This window comes from Orcinus orca, chromosome 12 (assembly GCF_937001465.1).
Source record: "Orcinus orca chromosome 12, mOrcOrc1.1, whole genome shotgun sequence".
NCBI lineage: Eukaryota > Metazoa > Chordata > Mammalia > Artiodactyla > Delphinidae > Orcinus > Orcinus orca.
This window is the reverse complement of record NC_064570.1, coordinates 28834848-28855319: the sequence shown is the minus strand read 5'-3', so window position 1 is coordinate 28855319 and position 20472 is coordinate 28834848. Positions and strand designations below refer to the sequence as shown.

The following is a 20472-nucleotide window of genomic DNA, read 5'->3' as shown; positions in this document are numbered from 1 at the left end:
AAGAAATCAACCTAGCAGAAGGCAGCAGAGAAACATGGGCTGAATTCTAATGATGAAATTAGGCACTAATCCTCAATATGCTGAACCATCTATATCCTTGGACTTTTCACCTGTAAGAACCAATAAATTTCCCTTTGCTTTTTAAATCATGATGGGTTTTCTGTCACTTGACACAGAACCCACATAAAGGCTTATTTTTATTTGGGACTCTATCTAAATAAGTTATGAAAGGACATCTTAAATTGAATTTCACAAATAACCAAAAGAATTTAGTATGGCCATTAATTTCAGCATCTGTCCTATAGCTCTTACCAGAACAGCTTGCTAACCAACACTGTAATAACATTGGGTGGTTTGGATTTCACCTCCTCTCCTTTCCTTTCCCTCCTCTCTAATGGAGCTGCTTAATGAGTAGTGAAAAGTCCCAAAAGGTGAATGCGAAAGAGAAGAGGATAATCAATCCCAAAGGCAGTGAACTCCAAAGATATTCAGTCGGTAAAAAATTGTTTGGCCTCACTGAAGTTATCACCTTCAACAGCTAGTTCTTCCTGGCATACTGATGGAGAGTGGCTAGTAGATTTTCTTTTGAGGGTAATATTTGAAATATTTAATGCTATCAAAGAATGGCTTTCTTAGAAATATAAATCTGTTTCTGTGTTATTTGAGAAGACATAATAAGTTAATGAACTTCATAAAACTTAGGGGGTTGTATCCAGTTTATTTCATGGTTATATCATACAATGATATAATTGTACAATATCTGATCCATGCAAAAGAAATTTGTGCAGTACATGTGTAAGTTATGAAACATAGTAATAAAAAACATTACTATAGTAATGAATGCTTGTCCCCCCCAAAAAAATTCATATGTTGAAAGCTAATCCCCAGTGTGATGGTATTTGGCAGTGAGGTTTTGGGAGATGATTTGGTCATGAGGGCAGAACTCTCATGAATGGGATTAGTGGTCTTATAAAAAAGACCCTACAGAGTTTCTTAGTCCCTTCTACCATGTGAGGACACAGTGCAAACATAGCACCAGGAAGCAGGCTCTCACCAGCCTCAGAATCTGCCAGTGCCTTATCTTGGACTTCCCAAACTCCAGAACTGTGAGAAGTAAATTTCTCTTGTTTATAAGCCGCAAATTCTATAGTATTGTGTTATAGCTGACCAAATGGAGTAAGACAAACACCTAGTACCACTATTCAACATAAAAACTAGAACACTGCCAACACCAGTGAATTTACTTTTGCGTTCCGTCAGTCACATCCCTTTATAACCCTAGATAAAATCAGTATTCTGAATTTTGTGTTCAACCTCCCTTTATGTTTCTATATAATTTATTAAATATGTATATATTATATAATATTTTCTATAATGTATATATATCCCTATACAATCATAGTGTATGTAGTCTTCTATGGTTTTTCATTCAACATTGTTTCATCCATAATGTTGAGTGTAGCTGTAGTTCATGTAATTTTCCCTGCTGTATAATAGTAAGCATTTGTTTTCCGTATTGTTATTCAGTTTTTTCCTCTTTGTTCAAACCTAATGTAACCTGGGAGCGTGGGAGTGGAATATATCCCAGTCAGTGTCTGTGTAAATAGGAACATAGTTTCTCTCTCAGGAGTTATTTATATAGAGAAAAAGCTGCTGATTCTCTCCATTACAGTCTTCCTAGCACAAACTGAGTGTTATCTTCATAAGAAACCTGAGTAAAAACTATGAGGAACTAGTCATCATACTCCATTATGGTTTTCAAAAGTGAAAGGAAAGTACTTACCTTGTTGCTTCTCTTTAAAACACTGAACATATATTTGTTAATACTAAAGTCAAAGTTATGCCCCTTGGTTGGGTCTGTGTTTCCATGCTATGCCAAATACCCAGTTAAAAAGTAAAATGCAAGAATATCATTCACCAATTAAAAGGAATAAAATGCTAATACATGCTATATTTTGGATGAACCTCAAAAACATTATGCTAAGTGAAATAAGGAAGATGCAAAAGATCACATAATGTTTGATTTATATCACTTATGGTTTATACAACATGTCTAGAAAAGGCAAATTTATAGACATAGAAAGCAGATCAGTGAGTGCCTGGGGCTGGGGGCAGGAGTGAGAAGTAACTGCAGATGGGCAAGAGGGAGCTTCTTGGAGTGACAGAAATGGGCTAAAGTTAGATTGTGACAATAGTGATGGCTGTATACCTCTATAAATTTACTAAAATCACTGAATCACAAGGGTGAACTTTGTGGTATATAAATTATACTTCAATAAAGCTGCTGAAAATTAAAGTGCTGTCATAATATCTCTAAAGTACTAAATCTAATTCTTTGTTGTTGTTGTTGTTTGATTTCACTTAATTAATGCAATCTATAAATTATTTGGGCTTTTGAAGAAGCAGCTTCAGTCTGTTAAATTTTAACATTTACATGGACGGTTTAACTAGCCCATTTTATTTTATTTATTTTTAAGATCTTTTTGATGTGGACCATTTTTAAAGTCTTTACTGAATTTGTTACAAATTGCTTCCGTTTTATGTTTTGGTTTTTTGGCCACGAGGCATGTGGGATCTTAGCTCCCCGACCAGGGATCGAACCCACACCCTCTGCATTGGAAGGTGAAGTCTTAACCACTAGACCACCAGGGAAGTCCCTTAACTAGCCCATTTTAAAGTAAAGCTAGAATGGGAGAGGTCCAGCAACTTGAAAAGACCTGCTATTGAAGATGGCAACTGAGTAAGAATGAGTTGGATTACTTGCTAAGGGGCCTAAACTATGACATTGGGAAGATAATTACCCCTCCACATACAAGTAGAGAAATCTTAAAACAGCAGCAGTTTCCCAAGGGATCCTATGTCATGATGAGGAGGGATTACAGGAAACTTCTACTAACACTTTATTTTCCTTCCTGGAGTGCCCGGAGAGGTTTCAGTAACTCGGTGGACAGGTCAATGGCTACTTACACTATAGAGTTACCCACAGCCCTCATGATAACTTATGCCTTGCCTACTCCTTTAAAAACCCTCTTTCTTTTTGTCAGAGGCATTTAAGTTTTGTGTTTCCACAAGTTTGCAACTCTCAGTTGAGTTTGGTTTGTGACCTGGTAGTTGTTCATTGAAATAGGACATCACACCAAACATGCCTTGAAAGGAAAACAACTATAGAAAGCCAGGAATAAAAGGATGAGTTGGCCAAATGGATCCCACTCTTTTGGATATAATTTTAAATGAAACAGCATTTTTATCACAAAATGGACAGACCTAAAGCTAAAATATAAGAAAAGAAAGCTAAAATATTCAAGATTTTTAAAAAATTTATAATTATGTTTGTGAAGCAGAGAAGGAAAGCAATTGGTTAGATAATTTAAGCGTGTTCCCGAAATACCAGTTTTGTCTCAGTTATCTTGATATTTCAGGAGAAAAATATTGGCATGGATTGTGCTAAAGATGAAAATTCTTCTAATTGTTTTGCATATGTACAAACAATGTAAGTGAAGTATATTAGTGTAGAGTTTAACATTCTAGGAGCAAGCAGTCAAAAAAAGACATTATCACTGTCAACATTTTCCTTGTAGAGAAAATTGTGAGATTACAGAGCACGTAGCCATATGACAAATAGCCATCAGCCTAGTTTGCATGACATTTTTCTTTTACATTATTAAAAAAAAAGAATCTAATCTCAACAGGTTTGAGTTTCTATGGCACCGAATTCTTTTTAAATAGACATCAGTTACTTGATTTAAAAATTCATGCGCTCTCTAGGATTTGAGAAAGAATGTTTTATTCTTACATGTCATTTATTTTCCATAGTGAAAGATATAATAATATCTACAGGGGCTTTAAGATAATATTATTCTTTTAACTAGTTTCACTTGGTATGTGTCAATACCACTGCAAGTATCAAAGATGGAAGTCTAATACAACGTGAGTTGTTTTTATATGCCAATGTTTTATCTTAAAACACACACACGTACATCTGAACCACATTACTAAATAATTTAGACATGATAGCGCACCTAGAAAATTCCTCAGGAAAGTCACTCTTAAACATTACTCCCACTGATTCAGTGGATTTCTATGTTAGTATAAGTTGCTGTTTAAGATCTAAATCAGTTCTCATATCTCACCAATGAACCCATAATAAAGAGAGAACTGTGGAAGAAAAGGGTTTGCTTGCCATCCATACCCTATATTCAACTCATCTAGGTCATGTGCTGAAATTATATTTTTCCAAAAGAGGGCAAAGCATTAAAATATACATTCAAAGAAGCCAGACAGCTCATTGTATGATGGCCCCATGCCCTATCTAGACCTCTCAAGGCATTCCATAATTCTTACAAACCTGCAGTGCAAACAAAGGACATTTGTCCAATAATACCTCCACAAGGAAAGAATAGAAACATACTTTTATTTCCATATTAAAATTGTAGAAAGCAGTCACAAAGGTTACTGCCACTAGAATCTGATCAAAATCATTACTAAATAATAATTTTAACAGATTATCATAAATGTCATAATTAAAGGTAAATACCAGAAGAAATATCTGTTCCCTTACTTTCAGACAATCCTTAAATTAATGTTTTGAAAACTTTTATTTTAGCAATGGAAACCTGGACTCAAAAACACCCTTCTCTCATTTGTAATTGTAACTATTTGATCTACTTATTTTCAGTTTTACAATAAATGATGCTTTTTAAAGAACAGATGCTCTTTCTTTTCTTAATGTGTATTTGTCAATGTTAAGAAGAAAATGTTGTGTACTCTAAAAGTTTGCTACATCCTGACAAAGAAGAGAAATTCAGGGTTAACTCTCTGCTGTTGAGTGGTGAATTGAGTGTGAGGGCAGAGACGGGACAGAATAGTCCTTGAGTAGGCAAAGCAGCTGGCTGGAGAGGACACAGGCCCTCACTGACTCTCACCTCCACCAAACATCCCAACAATAGGGACACTTCCCTGTGCCCAGAACAAATTCTCATTAGTTGTATCAGATTCATGTCGTCTTTTAAATTGAAGATTTATTTTAAAATCTTTAAAGGAGCGTATATATCTGACCTTTCAGGGTATGTGTAGAAGTAACAACACAAATCAAAACAACCCAAAGGAAAAAAGACATCTGTTTGATCAAGCATCTCTGTCTTCCACAGTGAGAAATATTATCATAAATAAGAAAAAAAAAAAAGAAATACCCCCTAATTTGCATAATTTAAGTAATGTTCTAAGGCTAACTCTTTACTGTTTGGGAAGTCTATGAGGCATTTGGTCCAATAGATAGAAGTCCACAAGGAATGGGAAGTGGCATTACATTTATTATAAGATTATCCAGCATCAGATATTGACTTCGAACACATTTTAAAGAAAGGCAATTAAAGGTGGATCTAAGAATGCAAACTAATTGGAATCAAGTAGAGTTACTTGGTAGAAATAAAATTTGAAAGTGAAACACTTAAGCCTTTCATGCTTTTCTTAACATTACAGTAGACGATAATTTTTTAAAATTTCTCCTATTGAAGGCAAAATGATGAACAATACATTCAATAATTGGTTCAGTTCTTAGATGATTTTTTAAGACTCGATCTTCTGTAAGACTTAAAATGTATATAAATATGAATACATATATGAAAATAAAAATTAAAAAGTATGTGTTTGAGTAACACTAAAATAGAGGTTTCATGATTCCGTTACTAGTCTCCATTTAATGAGAAATCATATGTATATATATTATTGGAGAGGCATGATGATTTTTTCCTCCTGTTCTAAAAGTTTAAAACCTTTATTCCACAGTGTCCTTTTAAAAAGCATTTGTGTGTGTGTGTTTGGTTGGTTTGTTGATTGGGGGTTTCCCCACCATCACCAGAAGTAAAGGTTGGCACCATTTTCCATCTGTATAACGATCCAATGTAAGTTGAAATGTCTTCATGATGCAAACTGGTGACTATGTGCTTTAACCCATTTTAATTCTCTCACTCCATGGAAACCCAACCTGAGACTTTTGCTCATGGTCGTATGTAGTGTAAGTCACAAAGTAAAAATGGAGACATGTTGAATAGTGTCCCCCGCAAAATTCATGTGCCACTCAGAATCTCAGAATGTGACCTTATTTGGGTATAAGATCTTTACAGATGTTAATTAAGGTAAGGATGGAAATGAGATCATACTGGATAAGGGTGGGCCCTAAATCCTATGAAACTATGCTTATAAAAGATGGGAAACAATACAGAAAGAGACACAGAGAGAAGCCCATGTAAAGATAAAGATGGAGATTGCAATAATGTGACTGAAAGCCAAGGAACATCTAGGGTCACCAGAAGCTGGAAGAGGCAATGAAGGACACTTCTCTAGAGCCTTCAGACAAAGCATGACCCTATGGACACCTTGATTTTGGACTTCTGGTCTTGAGAACTATGAGAGAGTAAATTTTCATTGTTTTAAGCCACACAATTTGTGGTAATTTGTTACAGCAGCCCTAGGAAATTAATACAAGACTTGTGCTTTAAAATCTCTAAGTTCATTCTTTAGTTATGAATTCAAAAGACAGGGGCTATTCAAGGTGTTGGCCTTTCTTAATAAGAATGAAATTTGAGGCCAGGATTATAGGATGTGGCCATGTTGGCTTTCAGTTAGAATAAATTTTTTTTACTGAGATCTAATTTTCAAAGTTTGTAATAGAATTGCCAAAGAATAGGCAGCAGATCATCTTCACTGTGAATAGTCCATTTTCTTTTCTAAGAAACTCGAGCAATTATTTAAAATTAGATCTATACCAAGGCAAAGAGGAAATCATTTATTAATAGAATTCCATCACAAAAAAGTCAAAACAGATGATAACGCAGCATCAATTTTAAAATAAGTATCCCAAATAAATATAGTTGTGTCTGCAACTATTATATATAAATATAGTTGTGTCTGTTAATCTTTGGCAACAACTTTTATATCAAAAGTGTAGTTACTTTCATGATAAAGAAAGTTGTGATTTTTACCTATAGAGTCAAACACTTGGTGATTTCTGTGACCTACTATGAGGCCTTTGCAAAACATGCTATATCATTATTCCACCATGGTCTAGACTTCCTAAATTTAATTTTGGGGAAAAAAGAATGATTGCTAATAAAGCAATCATTTAAATCACCAGAAAGTGAAGGGAAAGACTAAAGTAGTTATAGCTTAATACTGAATAGAGTTTTAATTTTGAGATTGCCATCATAAACTGCTTTTCATCCAAAATAATAGAATTCTAGATTTTATTGAAATTACTCCTGTCCTCCCCACATGTTTTTAGGGCTTAGTTGTTAAAAAGGGATTTCTTTGTTGTTGTTCTATGACTGTTGAAAGTCGTATCTTTTATAATCTTACCCCTAGCCTAAAGTGAAAATGGGGGGAAAAAATGGAATGCAACTATTGAAAAGGGCCATAGAAATAACTGTCATAGCAACAACCACCATCACAACAACAACCATTATTTATAAGTGTTTATCATATGTTAAGCACTAAACTAAGTCATTTTACATGTACCATCTCAATTAATACACCCTAAACACTATGGGACCCATCCCTGCTGTCATCAGGTTAAATAGGAGGACTCTGAGACCCAGTGAAGTTAAATTAAGGGACTTGTCCAAGTTCACACAACTAACTGGTTGTATAAGCAGAACTTAGTCCCAGTCCCTTAGTGTCGTACTTGCCACAATAACTTAAGAGAAAAACATGAACAAAAATCATAATTCTATTAAGAACATTCACATTTTATAATTTAACAGGATGTGAGCATTACACTATACATCCAACATTTAGTTCACTCTTCTGCCCAAATTCATTTGAGAAGTGTTATACCCTACCCTTCCTGGGTAGATTGTCTCACTGTGGTCAGTTCTGGAATTGAGTTAAAAGAAAAAAGAACTTATTCATGTGAGGGGCAGTTTAGTATTTGCCTAAAATTCTGGCTGAAAATAATACTGGCTTTATCTAAAATATGTCACAGTGACCAGTTAAAAAAAACCCAGTACAGTCAATCAACTGTTTGTTTTGTCTATTGAGTAACCCCCAAAAACACATTTAGCAAATTTCAGTACTGAATTGATCTAACCCATGTCTGTTTCTGTGTGGGAGCTATGTGGTATACTCAAATGCAATGGATGAAGAATTCCTAAATTCTTCTACTAATGGGTTCTTTAGAATTGATTTAGAGCTTCTAACTAAAGAATGGTCCTCCTTTCTCTAGGAGGATTGCCCTTTGTAAATTTTAAGAATAAGTATCAGATGACCCTTCTTGTCATAGACCATGGATTTAAAGCTCTTCATCCTAATGATTCCTCAGAAAAATAAAACAAAGACAAACAAAGCCTGAGGTGTGTTGTTCTTATTGTTGTAATTGTGGTTGGTATAACAACATTGGATGCAGTAAACCCTCAAATGACAGAAGAGTCCACGGCATATCCTGAGTAGATTGAAAGTTGGAAATAATAATAAATAAGAAAAACCATTTTCCAGTTGTAATTTCCAAAGATAACTGCTATGGGCTGATTTGTGTCCTCCCTGCCCCCAAATTCATGTCAAATTTGTAACTGTAACTGTATTTGGAGATAGGGCTTTTAGGAGTTAATTAAGGTTAGGTGAGGTCGTAAAGGTGGGGTCCAACAGCATCGGTGGACTTATAAGAAAAGGAAGAGAGAGAGACCACTCTCTTTCTCTCCCTCCTCAAAAGTACTCAGAAGGAAAACCATGTGAGGACACGGCAAGAAGGTGGCCACTTGCAAGCCAGGAAGAGAGTTCTCGCCAGAAACCAACCAGGCTGGTACCAGGATCGCTGACTTCCAGCGTCCAGAACAGTGAGAAAATAAATGTTTGTTGTTTAAGCCACCCAGTCTATGGTATTTTGCTGACTAAGATGATAAACTATTAGCAAACCTTAAAAATATGTCAGAAAAGTAAAAAAATTTTAAGAAGCTTTCCACTTGCTCTAACCCCTTATAAATTTACCTGCTGCGTGATCAGATTGATAGAAATTAAACAAGCAATTTACAGGGTTTCAGTTAGGGCCAATAGTAGGTAGTAAACAGCCTTAACAGCCTGCACATTTTTTCTGGCCATTTCTCAAAAGCAGTAACTTTAAAAAGTTATTTTACTGAGAGTAAGTTAACGACAACATTTGCTGGAACGGCTCATATTGATGAGTTTTCTCAGATGAGTAGTCAGAGGTAGATTGTTAAATATTTTTCAACTAATTCTGAGCTCCAAATAAGAAGTGAAGCCCACTGGTACTTTGAACAAATTATAAACTTCATAGAGAACTTGTGATCTGCCTTTTCTATCAGAATCAAACAAAATATTCTACTCTAGCTGTGGTTAACTTGATCCTTTATGCTACAAATACACTGGCAGAAAATAAATTGGCTCCCCTTGTTTCTACTAATGGATTCCCCTTATATTCAGAGACTATATTTCCAAAATTTCCTTGTACTAAAGAGGCTAATAGAATGGAAGCAGAAGTGATATGTATAACTTCTAGATCCCATTATTATAAAGAACCTGCTCGCCCTCTACCCTCTTTTTCCTCCCGAGGGCTGGTGAGGGTAAACTGACTTTACCTATGTATATGAAGTCATCCAGCTCCCAAAGGATTACAGAGTAACAAGACAGAAGGAACCTGGGTGCCTGGGTATCTTTGTGAAGTAGAGTCACCCATCCTGGACCACCTGCCAAGGTCTACACTATAAGGAAGAGAGAAGTAAATCTGTGACTTGTCTGAGCCACTGTACGTTGGAGTTGTGTTTAGTCCTCTAAATAATGTGCATATCTTACAGTTTACAGTGTGCCTTCCATATGCTATGTTCTAGAACATCCATCCATTCATTCAACAACTACTTTTTAAGTACATCTTATGTGTTAGCTCTACTCTAGGCTCTAAGCACACAACTAAGCCAAGCACACAAAGTCCCTGAACTCAGGAAAACTTTCATTACAGTGATGGGGGAACAAAGTAAATACAAATAAACACAATAATTTCAAAACAGTAACAGTTGTTTAAAGTGAAGGCTCTACACTCAGATTGGCCCATGTTTAAACCCAGATTTTGCCATTTATCCCCTGTAGTGGCCAGCCTCCAAGAATGACCCCCCCAAACAGAAATATGCACACTGAACCACACCTCCTCTTTTATAGACCCCTCCCCTTGAATCTGAGCAGGTTCCATGACTCACTTTTGACCAATAGAATGAGGCCAAAGTGATGCTGTGTGTCTTCCAAGGTTAGGTCGTAGAAGACTTTCAGCTTCCACCTGGATCTTATGGAATGCTCACCCAGAAAGGGGTCGGCTGTCATGTAACAAGATCAACTGCCTGAGACTGCCAGGCTGAGGAAGCCATGTGGAGAGGCTGTACAGAGAGAGATGCCCGGCCCGACCAACCCTAGCTGTTCTGCCCATGCCAGTGTGTGAATGAAGAAGTCATCTTTGATGTTCAGCCTAATCAAGCCTTCAGCTGACTCAGCTGCCTTCTGACTGCAACAGCATGAGAGACCCCAAGTGAGAACCAGCCAGCTGAGCCCAAGCAACCACAGAACCAAGAGAAATGACACTAACTTAAGCCACCAATTTGGGTTATAACACAGCAGGAGCCAACTGGATCACCAGCTTCATGAATTAAGCACATTTCTTACTCTCTCTGTGCCTCCACTTTATCACCTCCAAGGTTCCTATCTCATAAGGTTGCTACTAGAACTAAGTGAGTTAATCTGGAAAGTGCTTACAACAGTGCCTGGTTTGTGGTAAACATTTAGTAAATGTTGGCTATTGTTATTTATGATCAATAAATAAAATAGGATGATGGGACAGAAATATTCATAGTGGATGCTCAGGAAGTTCTTACCTAGAAGATGACCCTTGAACTTAGACCTGAAAAATAAGGACTCCACCACGCAGAGAGCCGGAGAGGAGCCTCCAAACAGAGAGAGGAGTGAGGACAAAGATCCTGGGGTGGCAATGATACAGTGTTTTTGAGAGATACAGACATGGCCAGTGTGATTGGAGGGTGGTGAGCCAAACAGAATCATGTAAGCCATGATAAGGAATTTGGATTTTGTATTAAACACAATAGAAAGCTTTGAGGGATTTTAAGAAGGGGAATGGCTTGGATCACTCTGTTGGAAGACAATTTTAGAAAGGCAAGAATGGAAGCAGAAAGAGCATTTAGAAGACTTTTGTAGTCATCTTAGTAAAAGACTTTGGTGACTTGAACTAGTGTTTAGCAGGGGAGATGGAGAGAAGAGGGCAGATTTGAGGATGTGTTCATTGAATGAGTGGCCCTTGGGCTGCCCATCAGGTCCCCATGGTAGAAATGAGATTTATTTTAACAAGGCCACTTCGGAACTTACATTACTTTAACCCCTTAGACAGAGTTCAGATCATTATACCCCAGGACGGCTCGAGTTTGTCTCATTTTGGATAGTTCAGGGTTCAGTTGCTACAGATTCTTGTTACTAAATAGGGGATGATAGAATATAAGTTTTCTCACCCATTTCTTATTATTATTCAAACAGGAAAAGCAATTCAAAGCAATCTAGCTTAGTGGAAGGAGCATTACAAGGCAAATCAGGACACAGGTTCAAGTGGCAATACTGTAGCTGACCACTTATGTGAGCCTGCACAGAATTCTTGACCACTTAGGGGCCTTCTTGATTCTCAGCCCCTTCCAATTCTGAGAGTCTAGCACTTTGGAGCTCTATTTTAAAATACTACATTACCTGGACATATTTTATGCTCATGAGGTCAGGAGTCACATTCTAAGTACTTTCTTGATGGTCCCAGGATCTAAACTCTATGACTCATGATTTTTTGCTCCTTGAGGCTAAAAGCACCTGCCACAAGGACATAATTACAAGTAGATCATCACCAGAAAGAAGCTGTGATTTTATTTTTTGCCCATCTTATCCTAACCTGATAGGAAGGGGCCTGACAGTAAGTTGGCCTCTTTGTTTTATTGCCATCAATAAGCCATATTTAACATAAAATGCTTTATAGGTATCTTTCAAATAATCCATAAAATTTATTATTTTTAGGAAAACTTGGGAGGTTTTGCTCAGGCTTTACACTAAGACACAGAAAAGTCATCACTCAAGCAAGTTTTTCTAAAACTTCATTGTTACGGGTGGAAAGCCTCTGGCACACATTTCTACTAGGATTTCCATTTCATAGACTCACAGACATAGAAATCAAACTTATGGTTACCAAAGGGGAAAGGGTGGGGAGGGATAAATTGGGAATTTGGAATTAACAGATACACACTACTATATATAAAATAAATAAGCAACAAGGACCTGCTGTATAGCACCGGGAACTATATTCAATATCTTGTAATGCCCTATAATAACCTTATATAACCTGTAATGGAAAATAATCTGGAAAAGAGATATATACTTGCTGTACACCTGAAACATTGTTAATCAACTAAAAATTGCAAATATAACTTTAAAAAAAAGATTTCTATTTCATATAGCAGCTCTTTCTTTAGTGGTGACAACAGAAAAGAGAGATTCTACATAAAATGGGAGAATGGAGGCACAGAACCTCACATGGCACCTGACAGGAGAGTTGTTCAGTTTCTTCTCTCTTTTCTCCTAATATTGAGCAGGTCTAATAAAATATGCTAGTGTTAGAAGACTTAGGATGACATCAAACTCGATTTGTAAAAATTTCACTTCTCACTATCTGCCTGAGTTTTTTTCAGCTCACTTGCCCCTTAAGGTAAACTCTGTCTTTCACGTGCACAGGCCTTGTTGCTTTCAGAGTTACATTTTGGAGCATGTGGGATGCAAGGTTAACTCTTGGATCTGAAAACCATAATGAGTCTTTCTTTGGACTTTATTGTTGCTGTCTGCCAGCTTTAAATTTTAGTGCTGTAGCACTGGATATACAATTCATTGAATTAAATGAAAAGGAGGGGACAGTAAGGTGAACACCAAGAGGACTTCTGAATACTGATCATAAATGGTGCCCCGTAGGAAAAGAATATGAAAAAGAATGTATATACGGTATATGTATAACCGAATCACTTTGCTTTACAGCAGAAATTAACACAACATTATAAACCAACTATATGTCAATAAAATAAATTTTTAAAAATGGTGCCAGGTAAAGATAATAGCATCACCATCACTGATGTCCTTACATAGCCACCAATCTCACTCACTGGTGCTGTATTCACTTTGGCTGCCAAAATATAACAGGCCAGCATCATTATAATTTGAAATCAGTAAGGGGAGATAATGCTCACCTGACAAAATAAGTTAAAATTTAACAAAATACAGTCAAATTCCAATAGTCTTATAAGCTGAAGATGGAAAATAATCAATTAGCAGCAAAGGATACAGTGGCAATTATGTCCAATGGAGAAAGAGGTGTCAATTTGCATAGAAGGTCAGCACATCGTTGAAGTGGTGTTGGTTACCATCAAACAAAGAGAATAACACATTTGGAGGTGTTAATTAAAAGCGAAGAAAGAAAGATAGAATTGGCAGTTTCGCCAGTTTGCCAGCCTGTGTGCCTCCTGGCCAACTAGTAGGGAGTATGAGAAAAGGACTAAAATTCGAGTTTAAAGACATACTTCCCTGCCCCCCGGAAAGAGAATGTGATGATGGTAGATGAAGTCAGTTCAAAAGAAGCCCTGATGTTTTTCTTCTCATAAAAAAGGAAGCAAATTATCCCATCCAAGTGCAACTGAATCAAATTTGAACTTCCTGAAAATTTATCAGTTGATAAACGAGGATTTACGTTCAAGGATACATTCCATGCCTAATCTTCATTTTACTACTTTTGGAGATAAATCTTCCTTAGCATTGAAATCTTTCAAAGATAGCCTTTCTTGCAGAACAAATTGTTAGAAGTGTGCAACAAATTGGCCAGATGTCGCTGAGGCATAAATTCTCTCTTAAAAGTAAGGTAAGAACTTTTAGTAACTACCTCATGCTCTCACACCACTAGTTTTCTACTTAGTTCTTTGAAACTGTAATGTTCAAAGGATTTCTTTTGTTATTGAAAGAGTTAATACAGTTTCTCAAAAATGCTTCTCTTCTCACAGAATTATAGTTTATATTTTGGGAGAATCTGGCACAGCTTAAGTTACAGCTTAACTGATTTTCTCAGTAGAATCCAACAATAAGTCATTTCCCCCACCCATCTGTCCCTAAGTGTTTATTAGTAGGGTAGACACAAAATGTCAAGAGGAAAAAGTATTATTCATCTTAATCTACTGTCTTCAAGACTGCACATCAGGTACCTAAATAACAGCCTTCTTCATAGCTTGCTCCCAAACAGGTAGCTATCGCTTAGAGGGTTTTTACAAATACCCCAAGTTCATTATCAACCCACTAGCCCTTCCCAGACTAACTGTATCACTGCAGGATAAGTGGACTTAATTCTTACTTATCTAAAAAATAATACTCATTGCAAGGCACAAAAAGCAGCTTGTGGCATGAAGCTAGTTTTGCTCCTTTCCAGAAATTTTTGTTTTTAAGTTTCAAACCTTAGAAAAATCAGAGAGCAGAAATCTATTCGGATGTATATATTACTATGATTGTTACTATCCCCCAAACAGCCTCAGCAGCTTACCAACTGAAGGGTAGCAGAAAATCAGACCTTCTCCCTCCAGTAAGAAAAGTACTCTAAGCAAAATCTTCCTAGCTTACTAGCCTGGTATGTGGTAAGGCCATAGTTCTGATTCTTAATTATCATCCCATTCCAGAGCCCAAATAAATAAATTACCTGTGGTTATTCCGCAGATATCTCAGTAGCTACACACACACACACACATGTTTCACAAAGTATTGGCCAATGCCCACTTTCACATAGCTCTTTTAGTCTAAAAATAACTTAAACTTTCATGTCTTACCAAGACTGAGAAAAGGGAGGGAAAATCAAAGAAAACTAATTTGGGAATCAGAGGGGAAACATTTAACAGGCCTGTTGGGTGTTCTCTTAATGCTGTCTTGAATCTCAGATTAAATTATTATACTTTCTGTGTTGTAGTGCTGGGTCATTTGTGCATGAGGACAAAGGCAACTTCAACTTGATATTTCTATCATCCCTGCTGTGTGAAGAGTCCTTTTCCTGGTTTATAACATCAATCACTCTCGCAATAAATCTTCGTAGTGGATATGGTCATTTAAATCTCCACCTGCACAAACAACAGAAAATAAGAGAGCCCATAAATCTCTACACCGGTGATTAACAAATTTTGGATCCTGGGCAAAGATATTATGGGGGCGGGGAGGGGTCTCACTAATTCATTAATAAAGACTGATTTGCTGACAATCTGTTTAGTTTACAGCATAGGGGGAAAGCAAACAAGACCCTGCTAACAAAACAAAATGTTAGAGGTTAGTGAATTCCCAGCTGAGCCCAGGATTAGAGATATGGTATCTTAACGTAGGAGAGGGGTGCAGATTCCGAGCCAAAAGCTCAGAATCCGCTCTTGCATTTTGCTCTAGCCCCTCATTGTCAATGCTTAATTGCAAGGAAATAAAACCTGGAGAACTAGTAAGAAATATTCATGCATTCTGTCTCTCTGATTTCATTTCATCAATGTCATTCAATCCCTTGGTTTCTGGTTCCCTTTGCTTTTCTACTGACTCCCCAGATTTTCTTCTTCTCCAGGAAAGATGGTTGGGGCTGGAGTTAGAGATGGAAAAAAGAACCTTCTGAACAGGACATTTTGCTTAACGTTTTGTAATGTCAGCTTTACATGCAGAACCGTGGTAGCCAAGAGGATGTAAGGAGAAGGCGAAGGCAGCAGGCAGCACTGGGAGGGAGGAAACCAGAAGTCCTGGACAAGGTGATGTCTGAGAGCAACTAACATTCTTAAGACAATATTAACTGCATTTCTAGAAAGAAATTTAGGGAGAAGTTTTAATTTCATTAAGAAAAGATTATAGGTTTTAGTTTCATTAAGAAAAGATTATCGACTAACAAAATGTTTTCCACACACCAGTATTACTCTATCTCATTTCCTCCACTCCCCCTAAACTGTGTGTGGTTGTGTGTGGGTGTGCAATGGTCATGTCTGTTCGTGTACACACCGGCAGTTCCTTGATATCTTTAACGTGACCAGGTGTAGATGGATTTTTTGGTACTTTCTCTGTCATCACCCTAATGATCCTAGAAAGCACTTATTGTCTTAATTCACCAGAGTTAAGGTGTGAAGATATCTTGGAAAAGCCACAGAGTCTTATAGGGTGTTGGCAGGAGGTGGTTGATCCCTGCCTGCATTTTAATTGGTGTTTTCTGGGGGGAAGCGGGGAGCCAGAGGATGCTAGTGAGATTTGTGGGTGGAAGGCCCAGAAACAGCAAAAGGATGTGGTCGTGTTCCTAAAGTTCTCAGTTTCAGGCAGCTATGACCTGTTAAGAAGGAAAGCGGGCCTTAGGAGATGGGCCCCCCCGGAGAAGGCGCTTCAGTAGGGCCCGCTCCTCCCCAGACCGGCCAAGAGTGGGAGAAGGTGACTGGTATTTGCGTCCTGCAATGTAGTTGATTCACATTGCAAGCTGGAAATCAGGGGCTGTGCGTGAGTTTCCCTCCGGTTGTGAAAGGGGTCTAAGAGAGTTGCTGGGGCCTCGGAGGCCCCTCCCCTGGGCTGCAAGGATCCGCCTCTATTCCCCAGATAAATTCCTAGTGTCCACCAAATTCCTCAGCGCTCTCTCACACTCCTCTACGGCCACGACTCCGGGGGTGGGGAAACAGCGTCGGCTTCCTGCCCGCATAAGCCCTCGCGGCTCCTTCTCAAGACTGCGAAGGGGAAAGGGGTGTGAGACCCAACCAGACCCGCAACTCCCGGCTCCCAAGCCGAGGTGGCTGCCCCACACTCCACGTTCGGGGGGTCCATTGGTTTCGGGGTCTCTCTCCTCTCTTCCCTTTCTCCTCTCTCCCTTCCCTGTCTCTCTCATCCTCTCCCCCAAACATGTCCACCGGCTCCCTCAGCGATGTGGACGACCTTCAAGAGGTGGAGATGCTGGACTGCGACGGGCTGAAAATGGACTCGAACAAGGAGTTTGTGACTTCCAACGAGAGCACCGAGGAGAGCTCCAACTGCGAGACCGGCTCTCCCCAGAAGGGCCGCGGCGGCCTGGGCAAGAGGAGGAAGGCTCCCACCAAGAAGAGCCCCTTGAGCGGGGTCAGCCAGGAAGGGAAGCAGGTCCAGCGCAATGCGGCCAACGCGCGCGAGCGGGCCCGGATGCGGGTGCTGAGCAAGGCCTTCTCCAGGCTCAAGACCACGCTGCCCTGGGTGCCCCCGGACACCAAGCTCTCCAAGCTGGACACGCTTAGGCTGGCGTCCAGCTACATCGCCCACTTGAGGCAGATCCTGGCCAACGACAAGTACGAGAATGGTTATATTCACCCGGTCAACCTGGTAAGTTCTCCGGTGCGGCGGCGGCGTCCCGGGGAGGGGGGCGGGGGCGACCCAGCGCGGCTGCACTGGGTCCCCGGTGAGAGGGTGCGCGCCAGCCTGGGAGCCGCGCATCTTAGTCACCGCCAGCCAGCGTCTCTAGGGAACCGGGGCAGGCGATCCCCACACGGCCCTCACTCTCTGCCTTCCAAGCCGCGGGAATGCGTTGATTTATGCGAGTATTTGACGTGGCAGCCCAATTAGGAGTTTGCAGGCGTATCGAGCTGGCAAAGAGGAGGGATCCCTCCGCACTCGCGCCAGCGCCTTCAGGGCCGGTGCGGGACAGCGAACACGGACAAGATGCTGCGCGCTGAGGCGGCATTTTAGTAATACTTTTATTCTTTCAGCTGAAGAGTAGAACTTGATTCCCCGCCCCCTCTAATTCCTGTAAATAAGAACAGCCAACTCTGTTTCTTTCCCAAGGATATGTAGAACCTTTACATATGGACACATCATGCCCCCCCATAATTGTCACATAAGTCCCCAACTGTTTAAATATTCTGCACTTCTCCTACAGATGGATTAACATTCTCGAATCCCAGAATTTCTAGCAAATACCAGCATAATCAGAACATTATCACGAGTATTAGTGTAATAAATAATATTAAAATAGGTCACTCTCCTTCAAGTTTAAGAACATGATACTTTTTATCTTAAAGAATAATGCTCATTGAGTCTAATATTTTTCTCAACCGCATTTTACTGTTTAAGAACTATATTTTAATTCCTTTTTCGTTTGATTTAATTTTAAGCCTTCCAGGGGCTAAAGAAAAACAAAAACTAACTACCACCTCTGTTTATATATGATAAGAAGGAGAGGTTTTCCTCTTAAAAGTCTTCTTATCGGTGGGCACTAGAGAGAGAGGTTTGAAGGTTTGAATTGTCTTCTCTCTGAATTGGTTTCAGGAATTGCAGGGGGGATGCAAAACCACATTTTGCTGTGAAAAATATTTTTCCTTCTAATTAAAAGTCAGGGTTTTTGAATGAGGAAACAGCTTTTTAAAATCTGGAACGAAAATGAAAGCAGTGCCTTCATTTACAACTGCTGCTGCCTTCATCTTTGAATAAGAAACTTAAGGGAGCTTTATTATACACAGAACGGGGAAGGGAAGAGAAAGCTATGCCTGCTCAGCCCAGTAGGAACACAATGTGAAAACACACGGCTATATTCTTTTTTTAACATTATTTGTTTTTAAGAGCTGGCGATTAATTTAGAAACTGTGGTTAAAACCGGCGTTTGTGATGGAGGAAACTAAAGATAGAAGTAGGGAAATCCATAGCGGTGAAAGAGAGAGGGCTGGGAAGCCTGACCAGCACGTCAGAAGAGGGCCAGCAGGGCGCTTCACCTTGAACCCGGCGCCCAGTGGCGCGAGGTCCTTCTCGGCTTCCCTGCTCCGTTCACCCTAGCATCTGCCTCCGGGCTGTGGCAGGGCAGGAACCACTTTGGGCTTTCCAAGGGTCTCCTCTCTTGGGTTTCACTTCAAACCCAGGGCGAGCCCCTCTTTGCTCTACCACCTCGAGCTGTGGCTTGGCGCCAACGCCGCTTTCTGCTTTACCCAGCCACAGGGCGCACTAGGTCACCGGGAAAACTGCAGAGATAACGGGCCTCTCCAACTCACTGCCTGCCCCCCACCGCGCCCTTTCCTTTGGGCGCCCTTTCCTTTGGTCTCGGGCTCCCGCCTCATCCCACCCCTCCTCCATGGCCACTTACCTCCTCCACCCTCTTCTCTCCTGCAGACGTGGCCCTTTATGGTGGCCGGGAAACCCGAGAGTGACCTGAAAGAAGTGGTGACCGCAAGCCGCTTATGTGGAACCACGGCGTCCTGACCTTGGAGGTGCGAGTCTGGGAAAGGCGCGCTCCCGGGGCGGGGGGGTGGGGGGGAGCGGGCCCCGGGAAGGCGACCCTTGCCCTCCCTGCTCTCTGTCTCTTCTTCCCCCTTGCAACTCTCCTCTCCCTTTCCCACCCCTCGAGAACACTTTACAGCGACGAGGAGATTCGTTTCCAAACCAGAGGACATCAATTGTACTTACAACGATTCCCATCTATTTAACTTTATTAACTTCTACCGTGAATGACTCTGCGAGCCTTGCTGGTCCAAGTGCAATATGTAATTATAAATATATAAATAGATAATGAGAGCCTATCAATGTGTATCTTTTGTACAATATGTTGTAAAATGTAGATCATAGAATAGCTGACTTTGACAGTCACATTTATAAAGTAATTCACTTAAAGATATATATTTTTTTCAAACAAGTTTTGCTACTTTCAAAAATAAATCTTTCTTTATATTGCTAAAAGCCCTGACATTTGGTGTGATTTTTTAAAATATATATTTGGAATAGAAAGATGGGGAACTATGGGGGAGCTATAAAATAAAAGTGGTTCTTTTGAATCTCAATCCAAACTTCTAGAGATAGTCAATGATTAAATACGATTTCCACTGTGAAGGTGCAGATCATATTTTGCACTGAAACCTCAAAAAGAAACTAGTCCCTCAAGTTTGCACGTTACTTTTCAGACAACTAGAAATAATGTAACTGTAAACAAAGAAAGGGAAGGATTAAAGTTATTAACAGTTACACGATTCAAGAGAAAAACGCACCAGAAAAGAAAAATCTGATTTTCAGTTATTCCACAGTTTAATTGCTAACACGAGCAGGAAGGTAAACTCCACATTCTATAACTTTCCAGGCGCGTGCGTGAACCCAAGCAACCCATAGCTGCAAAACAGTGAAGAAGTACTGGGAGCGATGAAGAACATAAATGCCATACCTTTGGAATGTGTTTTACGATTTTCAAAGGGCTGCAACGTGTATTTTATATTTCTTATTAATAATTGATGATTACTTATAACAACGCGCATGCCTGCCTTTCGGTTACATTAGCCAGCGCGTTCAGCTCCTCTCCACGACTTCCGGTGGATTGGGTTTTAATTTAAACATCTTCCAGGCTACGGAACAGCTCGTTGGGGAAGATTAAGTTGAGATAAACAGAGAGGCGCGTCCGAGGAGCCTGGGACCGGGTTCCCTCTCTGCCCCAGC

At 39.6% G+C, this 20472-nt stretch overlaps 1 protein-coding gene and 1 long non-coding RNA gene across 2 annotated transcripts; both read left to right on the top strand.

The window, feature by feature from the left end:
- The first annotated feature begins 10693 nt into the window (after window positions 1–10693).
- LOC125960721 (uncharacterized) lies at window positions 10694–15513 on the top strand. The gene is made up of 4 exons (XR_007470692.1): window positions 10694–10718; window positions 13860–13930; window positions 15017–15210; window positions 15311–15513. It is a non-coding gene; the product is annotated as an uncharacterized LOC125960721 (long non-coding RNA).
- Window positions 15514–16576: 1063 nt separating this feature from the next.
- Window positions 16577–19391, top strand: TCF21 (transcription factor 21). The gene is made up of 2 exons (XM_004263808.3): window positions 16577–17391; window positions 19165–19391. Exons 1-2 carry the CDS (start codon window positions 16942–16944, stop codon window positions 19252–19254), a joined length of 540 nt encoding a protein of 179 aa, XP_004263856.1. The 5' UTR covers window positions 16577–16941; the 3' UTR covers window positions 19255–19391.
- The last annotated feature ends 1081 nt before the right edge of the window (window positions 19392–20472 follow it).

What these genes read in the sequence shown, in the direction of transcription:
- TCF21 (XM_004263808.3), top strand. Translation starts at nt 16,942, where the DNA reads ATGTCCACCGGCTCCCTCAGCGATGTGGACGACCTTCAAGAGGTGGAG. An exon ending in ATATTCACCCGGTCAACCTG is followed by an intron (nt 17,392 to 19,164) that starts GTAAGTTCTCCG and finishes TCTCTCCTGCAG; the next exon opens with ACGTGGCCCTTTATGGTGGC.